Below are 19,375 nucleotides of genomic sequence, written 5' to 3'. Positions count from 1 at the left end.
CTTCAGGGGATAACATTAGACACCAAAGGAGATCTTGATACGCCATTTGTGTTAAAACGGTTACAGTTTCCTGTTAGAATGGCTTTTGCTATGACATTTAACAAATCACAGGGACAAACATTCCAAAAAGTCGTTTTATTTATTAAAGAGAAAGAAACGATATTCACTCACGGGCAGTTATACATTACGTTGTCTCGATGAATGTCCAAACACAGAATCAAAATTCAATGCAATATTAACAAAAAGTTAATTCGAAAAATTGTTTTTACTGAAGGCTTACAGTAAAAGTGTAAGTTTAAAAAGTATTTGCGTGTTAATTTCAAAGCCAAACAGAACGAAAACGTATAACGCAACGAAAACCTCTAACGCAACATGAAACATAATTATCTTCCAATTTATTACATTTTACTGTTTTTGACTATGATTAATTACTCGCTGTAATGTAAAATAATTAGTTCTATTATGCATATGTAACAATCTGTTTAAATTGTAAATATGCTTCCCCATACGCGAGCGGCAGAACCGCAGAGAGACCCGGGGGTTGGCGAGCGAATTGAGCAGTGGGCAGAGCCCCCAGTCTCAAAAAAAATAAAAAAGCCACCTTGGTGGGTCGCCCTCAACAAGTATGTCACCTAAAAAAGTCCAAACCATCCCTAGATATGAATGTGTGTTATTTAAAATAAATTCAAAGAAAGTTTACAAGGGGGTCCGTGGGACGCATTTTCAGCTGCACCTTCCACTGTAGTGCCAACTGCCTTTGTTTTTTGAGGACTTTGCTTCCAAAATTCAAGGATTCAAGTGTTTCTCCAGCCCGTCACACTGTTGTGGGGGGCAAATAGCTAAGTGGTTTTTTGAAACGTCATTTAAGAGTCGCAGGGAATGGAACCTCGTCAGTCTCAAAAAGAAAGCTGCATAGGGAGGTTGACCCCGCAGAATTCATTCACTTAGGTATGAACTATGAGCTGGTGGTTGAAATTAAGGTGGTGGACCCCTGAAACAATTCTTCACATAAACAGTTACAGGAATCGGGAAGAAAACATGGGAGGACCTGAAGGACTGAATGTTCTCCTCTCAGTTGTCCCCTATATTAAGATGTTATCTCGCTGGCAGAGTTTGCTTCCAGCAGGCTGGCATTGCCCACCTTGATTTTTTTTTTTTTTCTGCATGCACCCCCTTCTTCACATCCTCGCTGAACTTCATTTTTTCGGTTTTGTCCAGTTTTGGAAGTTACCCCTCACTTGTCTCCTGGGGTGTCACGAGCTTTAGCACTCATTAGGCGCTTTGACACCCCCAGGCCTCTGATAAACCCGTTAGTCCAACGTATATGTCAAGTTGGGAGGTGGGCTCCCTCATGGAGTGGTTGTCTATACATGTCAAAACGCAGGACGGGGGCTCTCCAAGATCATGGGCTTATAAAAGATCAGGAGCCTAAGCCTCAGAAGTCCCCCATGATGCTACTGTTGGTCTCCTTAACCACTGTTGAGTCCAAACCATCCCTAGATATGCATGTGTGTGATTAATATAACTTAAAAGAAGGTTAGAAAGGGGTCCGTGGGAAGCATTTTCAGTTGCACCTTCAAATGTGGTGCCTGCTGCCTTTGTTTGGAGTCGATTGGCAGCAGCAGCACCACAGAACGCCCTGGCAGATAAGAAGAAGAGAGCCGCTCCAGGATCTGACACTCTGCATTGGGCCAGCAGGCCGATGTGAGCCCTGCAGAATTCCGAAGCTGGACCACCTCAGCAATGATTACTTATCTGTTTGAGCGTTCACTCCTGGCAGTGTCTTCTGCTGGACGCCACACCAGCAGCTGTCGGTTGCTTCTCTTGCCAACAGCGATCAGTTACTGAGGGGGTTTGGACGCACTGTGATTTCCAGCTGCCGGAGGGTCTTGTGTGTTTTGTTCTTCCAGTCTTTTATGTGAAAGGGAGCAGGCTGCTAACACAGTGGGAATGATGCCATCATCTTGGTGGTGAAAGCATTGTTGATACGCCTTGTCCTCCCCAAAGTGTAGCTCGACACCATCTTATGTAAGGGATTTTTGACTGCACGCTGGCTCATTCCCTTGCCCAAATGACTTTTCCTATTCCAGCAGTATTTTGGCTTGGAGGTTGTTTGAGAACACGCTGTCCTTCTTTCTGACGCTTGGCCAAGCTTTCTAAAATGCTGCTGGAAGGAGAAGACGGCTCTAGAGAAGCGGTGCTTGTTGATAAACAGATCCATAGTTACGTATCGCCCAGGGAAGGTGTTTGAAACCACAGGCACTCCCAGTCTCGCTGGCCCTTGGCCAGTGTCTTAGGATTTGGGCGCGGTGAGATGCCAAAGGAGGCGCACCCATGGCTGAACTAGCAAAACAGTAGCCTCAGGGCACAAATGTTCTGCCTTTCTTTTGTTAGAGGGAATATGAATAACCAAAGTCACATAAAAGTCAGGCCTGGAACTGTTTCCTGCAGTAACGTAAAATGTGCACCTTTGTCTCACCTCACAGGAGCACAAGATGCAGAAGTCAAGCTGATCTCCAGGGGGACCTCCTCGCAGGACACCTTGAGCACCAAATCCAGATCGGTGGGGCTCCCCATCCCACAGAGATCACCCAAAGAGAGGAGCTGCTCCACCAGTGGCTCCCTCATCTTCTCCAGTTCCCCCACCGGACCAAGTGCTTCACCGTCCCCCCACTGCTTCCGTCAGGCGGGACCTTGTAAGAGCAAAGAGTGTGGCTTTGGTGACCCCCCTTTGTCCCCGATGAACCTCAAAGGCCACAGACAACGGGTTAGCGAAATATCCCTGCTGTCGACCTCTCCAGGCTCTGACACAAGCTACATTCTGGGAAGGTAAGTCTCTAGAGATGCATTGTGGGTAGGCCAAAAGTACACCTTGATGACACAAAATGTTTGCCAAATGTTCTTGCACCCATTCCATTACATGTGCCTGCTTCCTGTTAGATGGGATTTCCACTTTGTATTACTGGGAGGGTCTGCCCTGGTGACTCCATGGATCACGGGTTAAGTTATAGGATCTGTCGGCTTTTGTCAGCGTATCAGACTGTGTGCCCCTTGAATGTAACGGGACACTCTCATATGTGCTCAGTGCAGGTCAGGGTTTGAAGAGACGGAGTCTGTCCTGGCAGCAAGGGGTACAAGGCAGGAAACAGCCAGTGCATGGTAGGGCTTAGATAGATAGATAGATAGATAGATAGATAGATAGATAGATAGATAGATAGATAGATAGATAGATAGATAGATAGATAGATAGATACTGTAGATATGAAAGGTGCTATATAATAGATAGATAGATAGATAGATAGATGTGAAAGGCGCTATATAATAGATAGATAGATAGATAGATAGATAGATAGATAGATAGATGAAAGGTGCTATATAATAGATAGATAGATAGATAGATGTGAAAGGCGCTATATAATAGATAGATAGATAGATAGATGTGAAAGGTGCTATATAATAGATAGATAGATAGATAGATAGATAGATAGATAGATTAGATAGATAGATAGATAGATGTGAAAGGCACTATATAATAGATAGATAGATAGATAGATATGAAAGGCACTATATAATAGATAGATAGATAGATAGATAGATAGATAGATATGAAAGGTGCTATATAATAGATAGATATGAAAGGCACTATATGATATGAAATATTGTGTTATGATAAACAACAATACACTCACAAATACACACCAGAATAATTAAAAAAGAAAGAGAACTTAGCAGTCCCAGGCCCAGTAAAGCGTTATAGAGGTACTGTATGATCGAGACCCACTAACATTTCTTGACACACTTCTCTTGATTAAGTTGTTGGCTGAATGTCCTGAATGCTGGGTGTCAGAGAGAGGATATAGCGCAGTGTTTCCCAGACTCGGTCCTGCGGACCCCCTGTGGCTGCAGGTTTTTGTTCCAAGCAGATTCCTGATCAGTGACAGTTACACCTGACAGCACTGATCTCAATTAATTAGCTGCTATAATTTTTTCTTTTATTCGACATTCAGAAAAGCACAACACCATGATTCTTTACATTCATAAGACATTTAGAAACATGTCTGCTTTTTCTATAGATTTAAATGCTTTCTTTTGTTGATTTCATTATACTTTGCCCTTTCTCTGTGCAGTTTTTCCCCCTTCGTTGTATCTCATTAATGACATCTTAAAACGAGCAGAGCAGACACGCAGGCAAACAACACGGAATAATCAAAGGCTGCAACTACTTTAGCATCAGACCCGCTAATTAGTAAATAATGAATTAATTAAACAATTAGAACACCTAGAATAGCAGAATGAAAATCAAGATGAAAATACTGTTAAAAAGAAAAAAAAATTCATTATTTCCATATAACTGCTTGGTACATTTTAATATTTTTTAGCAAACTTAGTTTTCTAATTTCTTTATTGTTCCCAAAACACAGAACTTGGGAAATAACACATCACTTAATTAGCTCAGGAGTCCAATTAAAAACAGAAGCTGGTGGGAACAAAACCTGCAGCCACAAGGGGGTCCACATGGCCGAGGTTGGGAAACACTGATATAGAGCATTGTTCATAATGGTCATCAGTCCAGAGGACCTCCCATGGCTGAGTCTTCCTGCCTGCCTCCCTTAATCAGCTCGTTGATTCAGTGAGCCCCCCTCAGTGATGTTACTGGCGTAGCGTACCGCTGACTAGCCATCACAAAATTGTCGAATGTGTAATGGACGTCACTACCCACATCCAAGGGGCACAGTCTCCTAAGAGAATAACGAGTCTGCTCTGCCCTTTCTTCTGCAGTTCCTCTGTGTTACGAGACCAGTGCAGCCTGTCATTGTTGCAGACCCCCAAATTCTTGTAGCAGTGCACAGCCTCCTCCTGAATTGTGACCAGGCATTGAGGCTGTTTGGTTTGGTGAAAGCCAGTAACGTGTTGCCTGGCCTTGTTGAGTTCCAGACAGTTCTCAGAGTTCACCAACTGACTCCTCTCCTCTGCCTCAGCCCCCTTCATGAATATCCCCCATAAGTGCAGAATCATCTGAGAATTTCTGCAATTGACATGAGCTGCTATTATATTTATAGTCTGAGGAATGAAGATTAAAAGAGACAGGACTGTTCCTTGTGGTGCTGCAGCGTTGCTCACGTCCATATTAGAGACCCTCTCCTTAAGCCTCACAAACTTTAGTCTTCCCACCAGCTAGTCAGACAGACCTCAGCCACATTTTTGCTATCATAAGTGTTTGACTAAGACCAATATCAAGGTTCCAGCTCCATTGACAGACTAGTGCTTTATTATAAATATGGATACTAAATGACAGGCAGACGTCTCAATGTCTGAATGTGCTTCCAGACAGGAACATCTTCTTGTGTGAACAGCACACATTTTTGCTTCGCTGTAAATTCAGTTCCGTACAAATCATTTTGTCTCATCACTGACTGTAAGGAGAAGGAGCCCATGCCAGGAAAAGAATAAGCTCAAGGTGGGCATCAACCCTGGAGAGGCCAATAGACTCAGACAGACACTTAGAGGGCACAGATATTTCAGTTCTGACATCAATTGTAGCTTTAATTTTTATTTTATTTTACAAAATTATTTTTTATTTTTAATATCATTCTAGTTTTCAATGGAGTCAACAATTTTTATTTTTATTTAGTTCTGCGTTTAAATTTTTAGTTTTTATTTTATTTAGTTCTGGCTTTTTTTTTTTTACATAATATTAGTACAATTTTCATTTTTTTTCTGTTACATGACCACATATGCCAGCCTACACATATTTCAGTGCAAGTTATGTTTCAGTCAACAAAATACACACACAGTTCATAATGCCGTTAAACACAGCTTGACTATCAGTGAGCAAACAGATGAGTGTAGTCGGCAGGATCAAATGTTTCAACCCTAGAAATTAGTCTGGATAAGCACGTTACTGTTAAGGTTTAAACAAGCACGCATTGGGAGAGATTTGTCCATGTTGTAATGACGTCCATTGCACAGACAGTCACACCCGCTTGATGAGCGCCTGTAATGCAGGTCCACAGACGAGGCCCTCGGCCACTGGCGCCAGCAGACGGTATGTTGTCGATTTCTGCTGCCAGGGCTGAAGTGCAGTGATGTGCGGTGAGGGTCATGGCTGGTGACTCCTTCAGAGTGACGTTTACAAATATATGAACCCAAAGAGTCGCTTATTCACTAATCATCTGGCAGCTTGCACATTGACTACTGCTTATGTTTCATATTTCATCAGCATTCTTTACACACACATCGGTAAGGCGCACATGTGGCTAAGAAAGAACGTTACATTTATAGAGCATTTGCTCCTCACCCTCCATGTGCTCTACATTTGCTGCTACAATTTCACAATTCATACTCATTCAATACAAATGAAAGGACAGAGTAGTATACACATAAACAGATTTCAATTTTGACCTTAATTGAAATATTTAGTTGTTTTTCAAAGCTTTTAATTATGATGCTTTAATCAATTTTAATACCAACTGTTCAATAAAAGCATAACAAGAAAGACAAAAGAATATTTCATTTAAGGTCAAAATTTAGTTTTTATATATTGGATTGTTTTTTTCTTAGTCTAGTTTTTTTTTTTTATAAAATTGAAAACTGTTTATGGTCTTACCTTTATTTGTAAATAAAGTCCGTGCGCGTATCCTTCTCCACGAAAATCTCTGTCACTTTCTTGTAAATGTCCTCCTTATTTTCCTTTAGTTATAAAAATCATAATCTTCCATTTTGGCAGTCAGTCAGAACATAATATAAAACTAAAAGGACCGCTGCAGTGCACTTGACTTTCTGATATCGCTAACTTATTGGCGCCTCTGCGTAGAACAAGCAGCGACGAGCACCTGTTGGGCTCACATGCGCCCCCTTCAGGGTGGCACTGTAATGTCTGCTCACTTTGTGCCTTTTCACTGCGGTTTTATGTCCGATCAGCAACACTAAATATTTCACACACATTCATTAAAGATATTAGCCAGACTGTGGAAAGTCAGGGTGTATAATAAACGTGTCTGCAAACATTATATTGGCGACATGCAGAGAGCGACAGCAACAGCAACAGGCACGCGACAATCGTATGCATCAACCCAATGTATGAGGGATAGCGCAGTTCTCGTCGCTGCCGCACCTCGTGTTTCTCCCCTGTATTTGAAGAGGAAATGCGCAAATTCAGCGATTTTGACTATAAAAATGATCAAAATTACTGGAATCATACAGAAAACTAATTTCTAGCACAGACCAATGGACTCATTTAAATGAGTTTTTTTCTGCTTTTCATGATATCCTGATTTCCCTTGGAAATGTAAAAATCTCAAATTAACTTTTGATTGAAAAAGATCTTGGAAAAGAGCACATCACATCACATCACCGAATGGACCTCTGCTATCGTGCCTTTCATTATCTATCTATCTATCTATCTATCTATCTATCTATCTATCTATCTATCTATCTATCTAGCTATCTATCTAGCTATCTATCTATCTATCTATCTGAGCTCCAGTTGTATAAGATAGACCAGCAATTGTAATGTAAATTCTGTTCATAAAGTCTGTCCGCTGCTCTGCAATTCTTGAGGTTCCATCTGCCTTACCCTGTAAAGACTTCAGCTCAGATGGTGCTCTGAGGTGTCCACCTTGAGCTGAATGTCACTTGTTTACCTCACCCTCTGGCACCTGCCCACCCATAAGTGTTTTTCCTTCATCTTTGGAATTTCTTTTTCTTTTTACAGCTCCCACTCTCTTCTGAGTGAAGACATGGATGGTCCAGAGAGAAGGCTGGGCGCTGCCTCCGGGAGTCTCTATGGGTCCACAGGATCCTTTGCTAATCTCAATAGCCCATATCTCCGATCCCCTGGACCTCAAAAGACCTTCAGTGATCAGGGCCTGGAGTCCTTCGCTAGCCGTCCCCAGCAGCCCTCCATAAGTAGCTTCCACCATGGGCGTCACTCGTTCTCACCACCTCACCTAAAGGGTCATTCCAGCAGCTGCCCACCCTCTGTCACCAGCTCCCTGTTGGACATTCCAGTGGTGCTGATCAACGGCAGTCCAGAGAACGATGACTTGTCCTGCGGGAGACCAGAGGAGGGGCGTGCGACCAAAAAAACAGGCGTGAAGTCACCTTGCAAAGCCTCCAGCACGAGCACACTCCATGGTGAGACAACTTTCTTCTCTTCAGCTACCGGCAGCCTGAGCTTCTCAAGGCTTTCTGATTTTTATTTCCTTGTTATTTCCATTTTTGAAGTAGATTAGCAGCATTTTAGGCATTCTGACTGAACTCAGCGCTGCGATTTTTTCAGGGTTTTAAGGAATTTGCATTGATTGCAGGTACATCTCCAGATGGACAACCCACCATGAAGTTTGTGATGGACACGTCCAAGTATTGGTTCAAACCGCAGATCACAAGGGAGCAGGGTAAGTGCCATTGTGGTGCTTCTCACTGTTGTTTTGTACACCTCAGCCACTCTGGCCAGATGAGCTGCCATTGAACAACATCTCCTTTCTGGTAGGAGACATTTTGTTTACGTCCACACCTTGGGAGGCAGAGAGCCATTAAAGGTGCTTGGATGGGCAAAAGCTCTCCTCAGAGAAGTTCACTCAGCCTCCAGTGCCACGAAATGAACCAAATCACCTTGCTGCCTGAACCTCAGGATCTAAACATGCTAATAAGTAATTAAACTTGAAACTTTCAGATGTATTGACGAAAAGATGGAGGTCACCAGGTTACCCCACCACCACCAATTATCAGATATATCAGCAAACTGAATTTAGGGGCTTGTTTTACGACACAGAATTTGAGTTCCTCCATGACAGCGGGATGGGCCTTTTGCTTCAGCGCTGACGAGGATTTCAGTCCTGAGTCTTTAATTCTGAATCTCAAACTCGCCGTTCACCAAAGCATTCCAATCAGAAAGTGCAAAGAGAGTGAAGTCGTGAAGGTTTCACAGCGGTGCTCACCCATAAACACCTTCACCTTCAGAGTCGAGACTACGACTTGCGTGTGTTTTGTTAAGCTGGTTGTTTGTGGGCTGTTAAGGAATGAGGACCCCTAATGCCCTGATGTTAGATGTTAGTGTCGATGCTAAATTTACATGAACCTCACCAAACTGAATTTCATGCGGCTGACTGTGTTAAGGCCACAAAGTAAATTAAACAAAGCTGTTTTCATGTTGTGCACTTCTCTACTCCATGCACTCTGAGGGGCTCGCTGACTAGCTGGTCGTGGCCTTCTAAACTTTGATTTTTGACAAACACCACAGGCCACTACAGGATAACATTTCCCCAAAATCCCTGTCCTTTACTGCCAGGGCAATGAGAACTTTAAGAGCTTAGGATACGAATGTGTATAATACATTATATGGAGCGTATGGGCTTATATACAGTATGTGTGCAGGTGATTTGTCAGCGCTGCATACTGAGGACAGGCACACCCTTTGGGAGAAGCTCATTGTCAGTTTTATATTTTTACAAATGGCTGTGTGTTATTGAATTTAATCTTTACATGGATATGCACTTATAAATATCTCTACTCAATCAATCATAAGTCTTAATGTGTCTACCGCATATATTAATCTAACTACTATATCTACCATACAGTGCCTGTCTCAGTGTTTGCATCTCTTTTACATGGAAACTTTCAAGATAGCTCTCCATGTTTCATACCGAGATTAAATCTAGCATGCCAAGTAAATGACACAGAGGACTGTGGACTTTAATGTGTACATTTGAAATACACTAGATAGATAGATAGATAGATAGATAGATAGATAGATAGATAGATAGATAGATATGAAAGGCACTATATGATAGATAGATAGATAGATAGATAGATAGATAGATAGATAGATAGATAGATATGAAAGGCACTATATGATAGATAGATAGATAGATAGATAGATAGATAGATAGATAGATAGATAGATAGATAGATAGATATGAAAGGCACTATATAATAGATAGATAGATAGATAGATAGATAGATAGATAGATAGATAGATAGATAGATAGATGAAAGGCACTATATGATAGATAGATAGATAGATAGATAGATAGATAGATATGAAAGGCACTATATAATAGATAGATAGATAGATAGATAGATAGATATGAAAGGCACTATATGATAGATAGATAGATAGATAGATAGATAGATAGATAGATAGATAGATAGATAGATAGATGTAAAACAGACTATATAATAGATACATATGCCCCTACCAAGGTGAAAGAACAACTTAATATGAATATAAGACAGAAAGACATGGTCACACCTAAGCATGATCTATCTATCTATCTATCATATAGTGCCTTTCATATCTATTTATCTATCTATCTATCTATCTATCTATCTATCTATCTATCTATCTATCTATCTATCTATAGTGCCTTTCAGATCTATCTATCTATCTATCTATCTATCTATCTATCTATCTATCTATCTATCTATCTATCTATTATATAGTGCCTTTCACATCTATCTATCTATCTGTCTAAAGGCAATGGGAGAGGTTTGTTTAATCTTACCAGTCTGAGCTGGCACTGACCTCCAGATGTTCTTTTCCAGCTGACACTCTCCTAAAGGACAAGGTGCCAGGCTCTTTCATTGTGAGGGACAGCACGTCATATCGTGGTTCTTTTGGGCTGGTGATGAAAGTCCACGATGACTCTCCTGGTAAGCTGAACAACTAACACACATGATGGATTACTTTAGCTGCTCTTCAGATCTCCATACTAATGTCATTGTTCTCTTTTTATTATTATTATTATTATCTCAGGCGGGGAGCCCCTAAAACACTACCTTATCGAGTCATCAGCCAGAGGTGTGCGTATTAAGGGAGCTTCAGAGGAGCCATTCTTTGGTAAGAAACATTGAGATCAACTCAGAAAATGAGGATTAGTGTTGCAGTCAGACTTTCCTTGATTCTGTTTATGAAGTGTGCCACCCAGCATGAGGCATGACGTTGTCACATCTTGAGGTCTGCAGTTGTTGTGCGAGGTCATGCTGTGCTGAGGTAAATAAATGAGAGAGAAGTTGACAAGGAAAACAATTCTCTGGACAACATGAAGAGACCTTAAAGTAAGAAAACAAAGCAATCGTGGCACAAGCCAGTGATAAGCACCTCTCAGCCACTTTTCCTTGGGCGAGGCTTGGCATTGTTTTTGCTGAAGGTGACTTCATCATCATTTCCACCTCAGACTGATCCTCAGAAAGAAAACAGTCTTTAGGAGTCTCTCAAGTATTGTCTCTCTAATCCCTGACTCACAGGAGGCAGTGCTACAGCATATTCAAGAAACAGTCTTTCTTTCTTTCTTTCTTTCTTTCTCATGGTCTTTATCTTGTTACCCTTTAACAGGTAGCCTGTCTGCTTTGGTCTACCAGCACGCTATCACCACCTTGGCATTGCCCTGTAAGCTGCTCATCTCCACATCAGGTAAGTGACTCTATTGGTGCCCCGCGTGTCACAGTGCTAGTGGGCCCTGACACACTTGCTACAAAGAAGGGATTGCTGTTTTGTGTGTCACAGATTGGGAGGCATTCATTCTTTCTCATGATGTAATGGCAGGATCTTTTCGGAATCCCAAACTGGAGGTCTCTTCTGTAAACTGAGGTTTTCATAGATGGTGAGATCTCTGAGGCACTCGGCCCCTCAGCCTGGCACAAACCAGCACTCTCACAAGGCCACTCAGGAAACTGAAAAGTTAGCCAGCCAGCTCTGGGTGATGTCATTCTTATGGAGGCATTAGCCTGTGGTGCAGCACTCAGACTCTGCACAGGAGTCACCATTGTGTCCTTCTGTGTTTCATTATTATTGTTATTCAACACACCCTGACGTTTTCACTTAAACCATCTCAGGGTAATCGAGGACTACAGCATATCTCAGTAGTGTCGGGCACACGTCAGGAAACAGCTGTGGGCACGACACCAGTCCATTACTAGGCCTGACCCAGACAGAGCTAATTTAGAGATGCCAGTGTGCCCGCCATGCACATCCTTGGGTAATGTCTGAGGAAATTGCCGAAGCAGGAAAGACATGAGATATCAAAGCGATGGCAGATTACTTTGGATACGCAGCATATGCGATTAGAAGTACAGCTTGGTCACACATGTAGAATGCACGATTATCACCATTAGCAGAAAGAACTTCTTGTACAACATCTGGCATGGGAAGGAAGTGGCACCAGGTGAATGTTTGTAGATTGGCACACCATGCGGCCTCCATAGTTGTCCAAGGTGGTCAACATGTCCAACATGTCCCAAGCATTCTCACTGGGGGACATGTGTGGGCCTGGGAAGGAGTGGCACACGGTACGTCATCCAGGAACGCATGTGGTCAAGCATTGTCCTGTTGGAATGTGCCAGCCGGGGAGTGGGGTGGGGGTACCGCGTCGGCCTTCAGTACCTCTGTGATGTATCACTGGCTGGCCAAGGTACCGTCAAGGTGGAATCTGTGGAATCCAACGACCCCGCACACCATAACACCTGCTGCTGAGCCAATACACACTCTAACAATGCGGTGCCCCCAAACACACGTGTCCATCCATCATGGTACAGTAAACTGAACCTGAAAACGCAGCACGGTGCCAGTCATGCCGCCATTGCTAGTAGTTCTGGCATCATTGGCTCCAGTCAAGGATCACGGGTATTTTTAAAAAGTGATGGCAAGTGAGAATGCCCCACTGCCACAAATCTCTGTGTGACTGTGCAATGGATGTTTGCTTGTTATTAATGATAATAACAGGATACTCAGATATTTGTATCTTAGCCTTCTTTTCTCATGTTTCCTTGCAGATTTTGTCATTAATGACGAACAAAGTCAGTCCAGCTCAGGAGACCAGGAGAAAAAATCAGCCAGTAAGTGGTGCTTCTTACCAGCAAACGTATAAAATAAGCAAGAATCATTGCATCAGATATTTGAATTATTAACATTTGGGCTTCAATGTAAATGTTTAAAGCAGGGGGCTTCATCTCCACTCCTGTGGCTCTGCTCTGGCTGCAGGTTTTCATTTTGACTGTTTACAGAATTATTGACCGGTTTCCGCTACTAATAAACTTCCATCCATCCTTCCATCCATTATCCAACCTGCTATATCCTAACTATAGGGTCACAGGGTCTGCTGGAGCCAATCCCAGCCAACACATGGCGCAAGGCAGGAAACAAACCCCGGGCAGGGCGCCAGCCCACCGCAGGACACACACACACACACACACACACACAGCAAGCACACACTAAGGACAATTTAGGATCGCCAGTGCACCTAACCTGCTTGTCTTTGGATCACCCGGAGGAAACCCACGCAGACACGGGGAGAACATGCAAACCCAGGTCTCTTTACTGCAAGGCAGCAGCGCTACCACTGTGCCACCGTGCTGAGACCCCTGGTTTGAGGTCTAAATATATTTGATTGCAATAGAAATTTGTCATTTGTGCCCTCTGATAGAGGTCCGTAGAGGGCAAGACCACCCCTAGAAAAAGATCAGAAATTAAAAATGACTTCATATTCGTAATCACTCACCTTTAAATAGTCTGAAATGATTCGCCACGTGCTTATGTTTGAAATTTGTCATTGGTAACCTTCTGGGAGCAGCTCTTAGAGGGCTAGGACCACCGGTAAAGAATCAAATATCAAAAAATATTCAGGGTCAGAAACCTGGAAATTCCGTAAAATGACACTCCACGTGTCTATATTACCAACCTCCATTTTTAAAATTTTTTTGAAATGCAGTGTCTTTGATCCCTCGTTTACTATTGTAGACCACCGGGGTGCGTACGGCCACCCTAACCGTGACACAGACAGGCAGGACACTGACGGCCACACAACACGCCTTTATTTATAGGTGGGGAAGCGCTTTCTTCACTCCCCACAAGAGCACAATGTCCACAAAACAAAAGCACAGTTCTTTTCTTTCTTTCTTTCTTTCTTTCTTTCTTTCTTTCTTTCTCCACCTCTACTCCTCTTCCAGCAAGCTCCTCCTCCTTTTATTCAGCTCCTGCGGTCTCATCAGTGTTACCAGGATTCACTCCCATGTGTGGTGAAAGTCCACAGTAGGCCTCTGCAGCGCCCCCTGACGGCCCCCACAGAACCCAACAGGGCCACACCAAACTCCAAGTCCCAGCATGCCCTGCGTGGTGCCACCACCACTCAGGAGGGCTGCCCTCTAGTGTCCCAGGTGCCTCTCAGATGTTCTCTCTTCTCCCCCTGGTGACCCAGCCGGGTAATGGCCGAGGCCACCCACCACACTATTAAGAGGTGAACCCCAGGGGTCGGCTGATGTGGCCCGCCCAACCTCAAGTCCTGCCAATCATCTTTTGCTGAAGACACCTATCAGGTTACTCTCTTTCATAAGGGTGTCATCTCCTACATACTGTACAATACGCTCCAAAAATGGCCTAAAAATGAGGGTTTTTGGGTTTAGAGGACCGAAAATAAGGGGGAGCCCCAAAAGGTTCGACTTCTTGCATAACTCGATACCAAGACGAGTCAGATGGAGTATCACGTGTTGGGGTTTTCTCAGAGATAGGAGGTGCTGGACCAAACAAGAGATTTCAAAGCATTCAGAAGTCATTCTCACGAACACAAAAGAGGCGTCAATGGCGTGTGTGCGGTCGCAGGCGTCACTGACAGAAGAAGTGTCAGTGATGTCCCAGCAAGTGCCACAGCAACGTCACAACAGTCACAGGTCCCAAACCAGTAGTCCCCAATGTCCGAAGAGGGAGTGACATAAAAGGTGGACATGTGAGGCCAGCAGAGGCGCCTGTGTGCGCCGTGAAGCTGATGGGGATGTCGAGGTCTCATTCGGCTGCACGGTTTTCGGCTTCCAATCAGCCAGGTGGTGTTAATCGTTCCTGTCTCTGTTCCTCAGCCTGTAACCTGCTGTACCTGAACTCGGTGAACACAGAGGCTCTCACGGGACCGGTAGCTGTTCAAAAGGCAGTCTCGTGCACCTTCAAGAGTGATCCCCTCCCCACGCCCACCATCGTCAACTTCAAAGTGTCCCAAAATGGCATCACACTCACTGACGTCCAGAGAAGGTAAGAGAGGGTATTAGCCCATGCCTCAGTGGGACCCTGTTTGAGCCCACTAGAGAGAGAGAGAGACCCCCTCCATTTTGATCTTCTAACCTGCTTTACTCTCCCCCCTTTCACAGGCAGTTCTTCCGAAAACATTTCCACGTGTCCACACTCAGCTTCTGCGGGCCAGATCCAGAGGACCGAAAGTAAGTCACCTCGCCGTCTTCTGCAGGTTGAAGCACACGGTGGGATGTTGCAGGGCATTTAGCTGGGCACGTAGGAAGTGTGCCATCTTTGAGAAATCAGTGAAGGGAGGATTCGAGGGAAGGGCTTTCAACCCTTGGTGTCACTCGCGTCTGGAGCGGCCTTGGCATCTTGGCAGAGGTGTGCCAGTCACTCATGGGCTTTTAGAATGTCTCACATACCTAAACCCAATTCCCGGGAGTTAATTATTAGGACTATAATTTCTATCTTTTTTTAATGGGATCTTCTTTTTTTTCCCAGGTGGCAGAAGAACTGCAAGTCTGCCAGGTGAGTTTGACGATGCCTACATTCTGACATGAGCCATTTTTTGACTTCGTGAAATAGCATTCAGTTCACTTTTGTACCGCGGTCTTTAGCGACCACGGGCTGGGGTTACTACAATATGTCGACATGAAGGGAGAGGTCGAGTGGCGGGCAAAGATCATAAGCAGGAGATCACAAGGGGAGCATCAGAACAATTAAAAATCAAAGTCGAAAGCAGGAGGAGTGAAACCGGGAAATCGAAAATAAGATAAAAGAGTTTTTCAAAAGGCGTGAGCGAATTTTTGTCAACCGTAAACTCGGATGAGAGAAGGTTATCGGAAGCGACATTATTTATAATGTCACACATCGTGTGTCGTGATTGGTGCCTTTTCTGGGAACTTTTTTGATCCTCTTTGCGGCTGCACTGAGGTATTCGCTTTTCACCTTTTCTTTTCTCTATTGTCCTTCCTGAGGTTTCTATTATTTTTTTAGCGTCATCCCACAATTCCTAGGCTAAGAGCCCAATGAGAAACAGAAACTGGTCGGAACAAAAACCTGCAGCCACAGGGGCTCCCCAGGACTGAGTTTGGGAAGCACTGGTGTAGATGATGAGATGGCTACAGGTGACCTCCATCGATACCCCACCTTCAGCTAACCTGCCGTTTAGTGGCCGTTAGATAGCTATGACTGGGGATTTGAAACATACGTTTGGTCCTCCTGGCCAGTAGCTAAGGTCTCTTGTGCTGTTATGTCAGCCCCCTACCCCACTTGCTGTCACCTATGTCCCATTATGTGGTCATGTGTGATATTCTGCAAACTACTGATGGACATCCTCTTGTCAGTAATGGGGGATTCCTGTCAAATCCAATGCACAAAACTGAGGAAAATGGACAGATAGATGAATGGATGGATGGATGGAAGGATGAAAAACTGAATTGTTATAGCTCACTGGAAATTAGGGGTGGGCACACATTGCCAAAGTGAACAAGGGTTTCTACTCACCCCTAACAAAACGTCTGGTGAATTAAAAGAAAACTAGGAAAGAGATTGTGGATGAACAGCCTGCTCTGGAAGTCCTCTTAGATCCATAAGACCTCGTATTTACTGCTGACCTCTTCAGAAATGTCCATGGGGGCTGCGGTGGCTGACCCTCCACTGCGTCATTTCAATACAAAAAATTCAGCTGAATCTTTCAGGCTGGCAGTGAGAGGTCCAATACACATTTACAGTTTGGCCTTTGTCAAGCATGTGGCTGCTGCTTCGTCATAGTGCTACTCTAATGAAAATGGCGGCCTGAAGTGTAGCAGACATATGCTGTGACTTAAAGGAATATCTTTTTTTTTTTTTTAATATGCCTGCGGTGGGCTGGCGCCCTGCCCGGGGTTTGCTTCCTGCCTTGCGCCCTGTGTTGGCTGGGATTGGCTCCAGCAGACCCCCGTGACCCTGTAGCTAGGATATAGCGGGTTGGATAATGGATGGATGGTTTGTGATGCCCGAGCACATACAGCCACCCTAACCCCGACAGAGAGACAGCCAGGACACGGTTTTATTTACGCAGTCCAGCACTCCAGAGCACAAGGTAAAGCACACTCCTCCTCCACAGCAGGTTTTGCCCTCTTCCTCCCGACTCTGGCCATTGGATGATGGCGATTGGCCCCTTTTTAATAGGACAACCGGAAGGACTCGAGGTGCCCAACGAGTTTCTTCTGGCCACACTTTCTGGTGCCAAAGAGTGTCCTGTAAATGACCTGGGCCACAGGCCCCAGCAAGGTTGAGCTTCCATGCTCACAACCCATGACCACCACTGGAAGGCAAGGGGGCCACCCTCTGTTGGTCTCAACGGTCTTGAAAATACTCAAATGGTCCTTCCATGGTCAGGGCGTCCACAGGTTTTTTCCTCAATGTAATTTGTAGTGGTGGCCAAGAACAATTTGTAATCTCACGTATTCATGCAGAATGGAGAGAAAGAAGGTTAGGATACAGCGACCAATGCTGTACAATGGCGAACGATGTGAAAAATATCCGTGGTACAAAGAAAAACAAAAAAAAAAAACTCAGGTTGCATAATCCACACATCCATTATCCAGTTGCTTGTCCAAAATGTGCAAAACACTTACCTTTGTTGCTAAAATATTGTTAAATACGTAAAAAGACCCCATCAGTGGGATGCTACATCCGTGTGTACTTTGCTAGGGAGACACCTCCTGTCCTCCAATCATGGCCTCCATCCCCTTGGCATGCCGGTCCGTCCAACACAACATTCACAGAGTTTTGACTGTATCAAAGGTTCTCATCCATAGTCTCGGGCAGTGGAGCCGGTCTTTGAACCCGTCGTGTTAACGATGTCACGCGCTGCACTCGTCCACTTCATTTCCTTACAAAAGCTGCTCAACAACAAGGCCACCCAGGGGAGAGCAAAATGGCAAAGATATACGGTGCCCTGTGTGTGTTCGCAGCGGTGGCCATCTTATGTATCTTGACTGTTATGATCCCACTGGTCACATGGTGCATGTATCATGTGCCTAGCAACCATGCAGCATCATAGCGACCACCCACACAAAGAATGTCGAATCCAGAGACATGAGATGAGAGGGCATTAACATCACAGAATATCCATACAGATCATAAACTGGACAGATAACAATAAATATAATTCAACAAGACAAATCACAGCCTACATTAATGGCCAATCATGGACGCGGTGACCTCAGTAAAGGTGGGGGTGTTGACTGAGTGCCCTACTGCCACTGGTGGTCTCTGCCAACCAGTAACTGCATTTGAATATCATAGGCGGTCGACCGTGACCTGCTTAAGGCCACTCCATTGTCACTGAGCCACACAAGCCCGTCAGTAGTTAAAGGTCCACGTCACGGTCGGTTTCTAATTTGGTTATAATAATTACTGTGACTCTTTGTCTCTATCCTGCATGTTCTCACCTCAGTTTCTGTTTTGCTGTCTTTGCAGGATCTTTGGCTTTGTTGGGAAGTCCCAGGACAACAACTCTGAAAACTTGTGCCACCTCTTTGCGGAGTACGACAGCCTTCAGCCGGCCTCTGTGGCCATCGACCTGGTGAGAGGCCTGCTGGCCAAAGCTGACTGAGCCACTAAAGGCCGCAGCTTCACCTGGAACTGGAACTCCTCACCATGTCTGGCACTTTGTGTGTCCTCCTCATGTACAGTATGTACGTCTGCCTCGTCAGGGCAGTACAGACTGGCGAGGGCACGTCATTTCGTTGACAAGGAAGAAGTGGGCTGGGGGCTGCCCGCACACACATGTATGTACCACTGTATATATGGAGAAGGTACCCTGACTCTGCACCACTCTCATTGGGTGGGCTTGACCCCAAGTGTCACTGGGCTGCATGTCCTGCTCAGTCTTCCATGGCTTATCTGGTGAACTCTCATCTTTGTCGTCTGAACCGGGTGCAGCTATGGGCCTGTGGGTGCTCCTTTCTATCGGGACTGGAATGATGCTGTAGAAACATCCTGCAAAATTGTCGGAGTCTGTCTAATACGTTTTGTCATTTGTATTTTATTTATCATATTGTGTTAATTTATTTTAAACAGTGTATTCTGTTGGCTTAAAAGTTAATAAAGATTGTCATTTGCATAATAAACATGGGTAAATGTTAGTGGCGTCAGTCAAATAATTGTAAGTTTCAAAAACTATGATGAGGGGTTCCCACCCCTATGGAAAAAAGTATGAGGGCAGCACAAAAGGATAGCCAGCTGTACTGTAGTGCTACAACATCAAGCACAATGGTAGACCCCCATTATGTGACCAGCATGGAGCCGCACAGCACATGCAAAGACAGGCCACATCTTCAGTGCCACAGTCCTGCCCGGGACACACTGTGCCATTTCTCTCCCCACTCA

The 19,375-nt window shown here is 44.3% G+C and overlaps 1 protein-coding gene across 1 annotated transcript in view; it reads left to right on the top strand.

The window, feature by feature from the left end:
* LOC120517708 (tensin-4-like) overlaps positions 1–19,114 on the top strand; it is a 33,075-nt gene extending 13,961 nt beyond the window's left edge. Inside the window, exons 3-13 of the mRNA XM_039740158.1 lie at positions 2,487–2,829; positions 7,715–8,136; positions 8,310–8,396; positions 10,546–10,653; positions 10,757–10,840; positions 11,336–11,413; positions 12,772–12,834; positions 14,845–15,013; positions 15,130–15,198; positions 15,497–15,523; positions 18,464–19,114. Coding sequence (XP_039596092.1) covers positions 2,487–2,829; positions 7,715–8,136; positions 8,310–8,396; positions 10,546–10,653; positions 10,757–10,840; positions 11,336–11,413; positions 12,772–12,834; positions 14,845–15,013; positions 15,130–15,198; positions 15,497–15,523; positions 18,464–18,599 — 1,586 coding nt within the window. The 3' untranslated portion in view covers positions 18,600–19,114. The remainder of the gene's footprint in view (positions 1–2,486; positions 2,830–7,714; positions 8,137–8,309; positions 8,397–10,545; positions 10,654–10,756; positions 10,841–11,335; positions 11,414–12,771; positions 12,835–14,844; positions 15,014–15,129; positions 15,199–15,496; positions 15,524–18,463) is intronic.
* The last annotated feature ends 261 nt before the right edge of the window (positions 19,115–19,375 follow it).

Source organism: Polypterus senegalus, chromosome 17, assembly GCF_016835505.1.
Source record: "Polypterus senegalus isolate Bchr_013 chromosome 17, ASM1683550v1, whole genome shotgun sequence".
Lineage (NCBI taxonomy): Eukaryota > Metazoa > Chordata > Cladistia > Polypteriformes > Polypteridae > Polypterus > Polypterus senegalus.
Note: the sequence above shows the minus strand (reverse complement) of the source record. Positions and strands in the feature narration are given on the sequence as shown.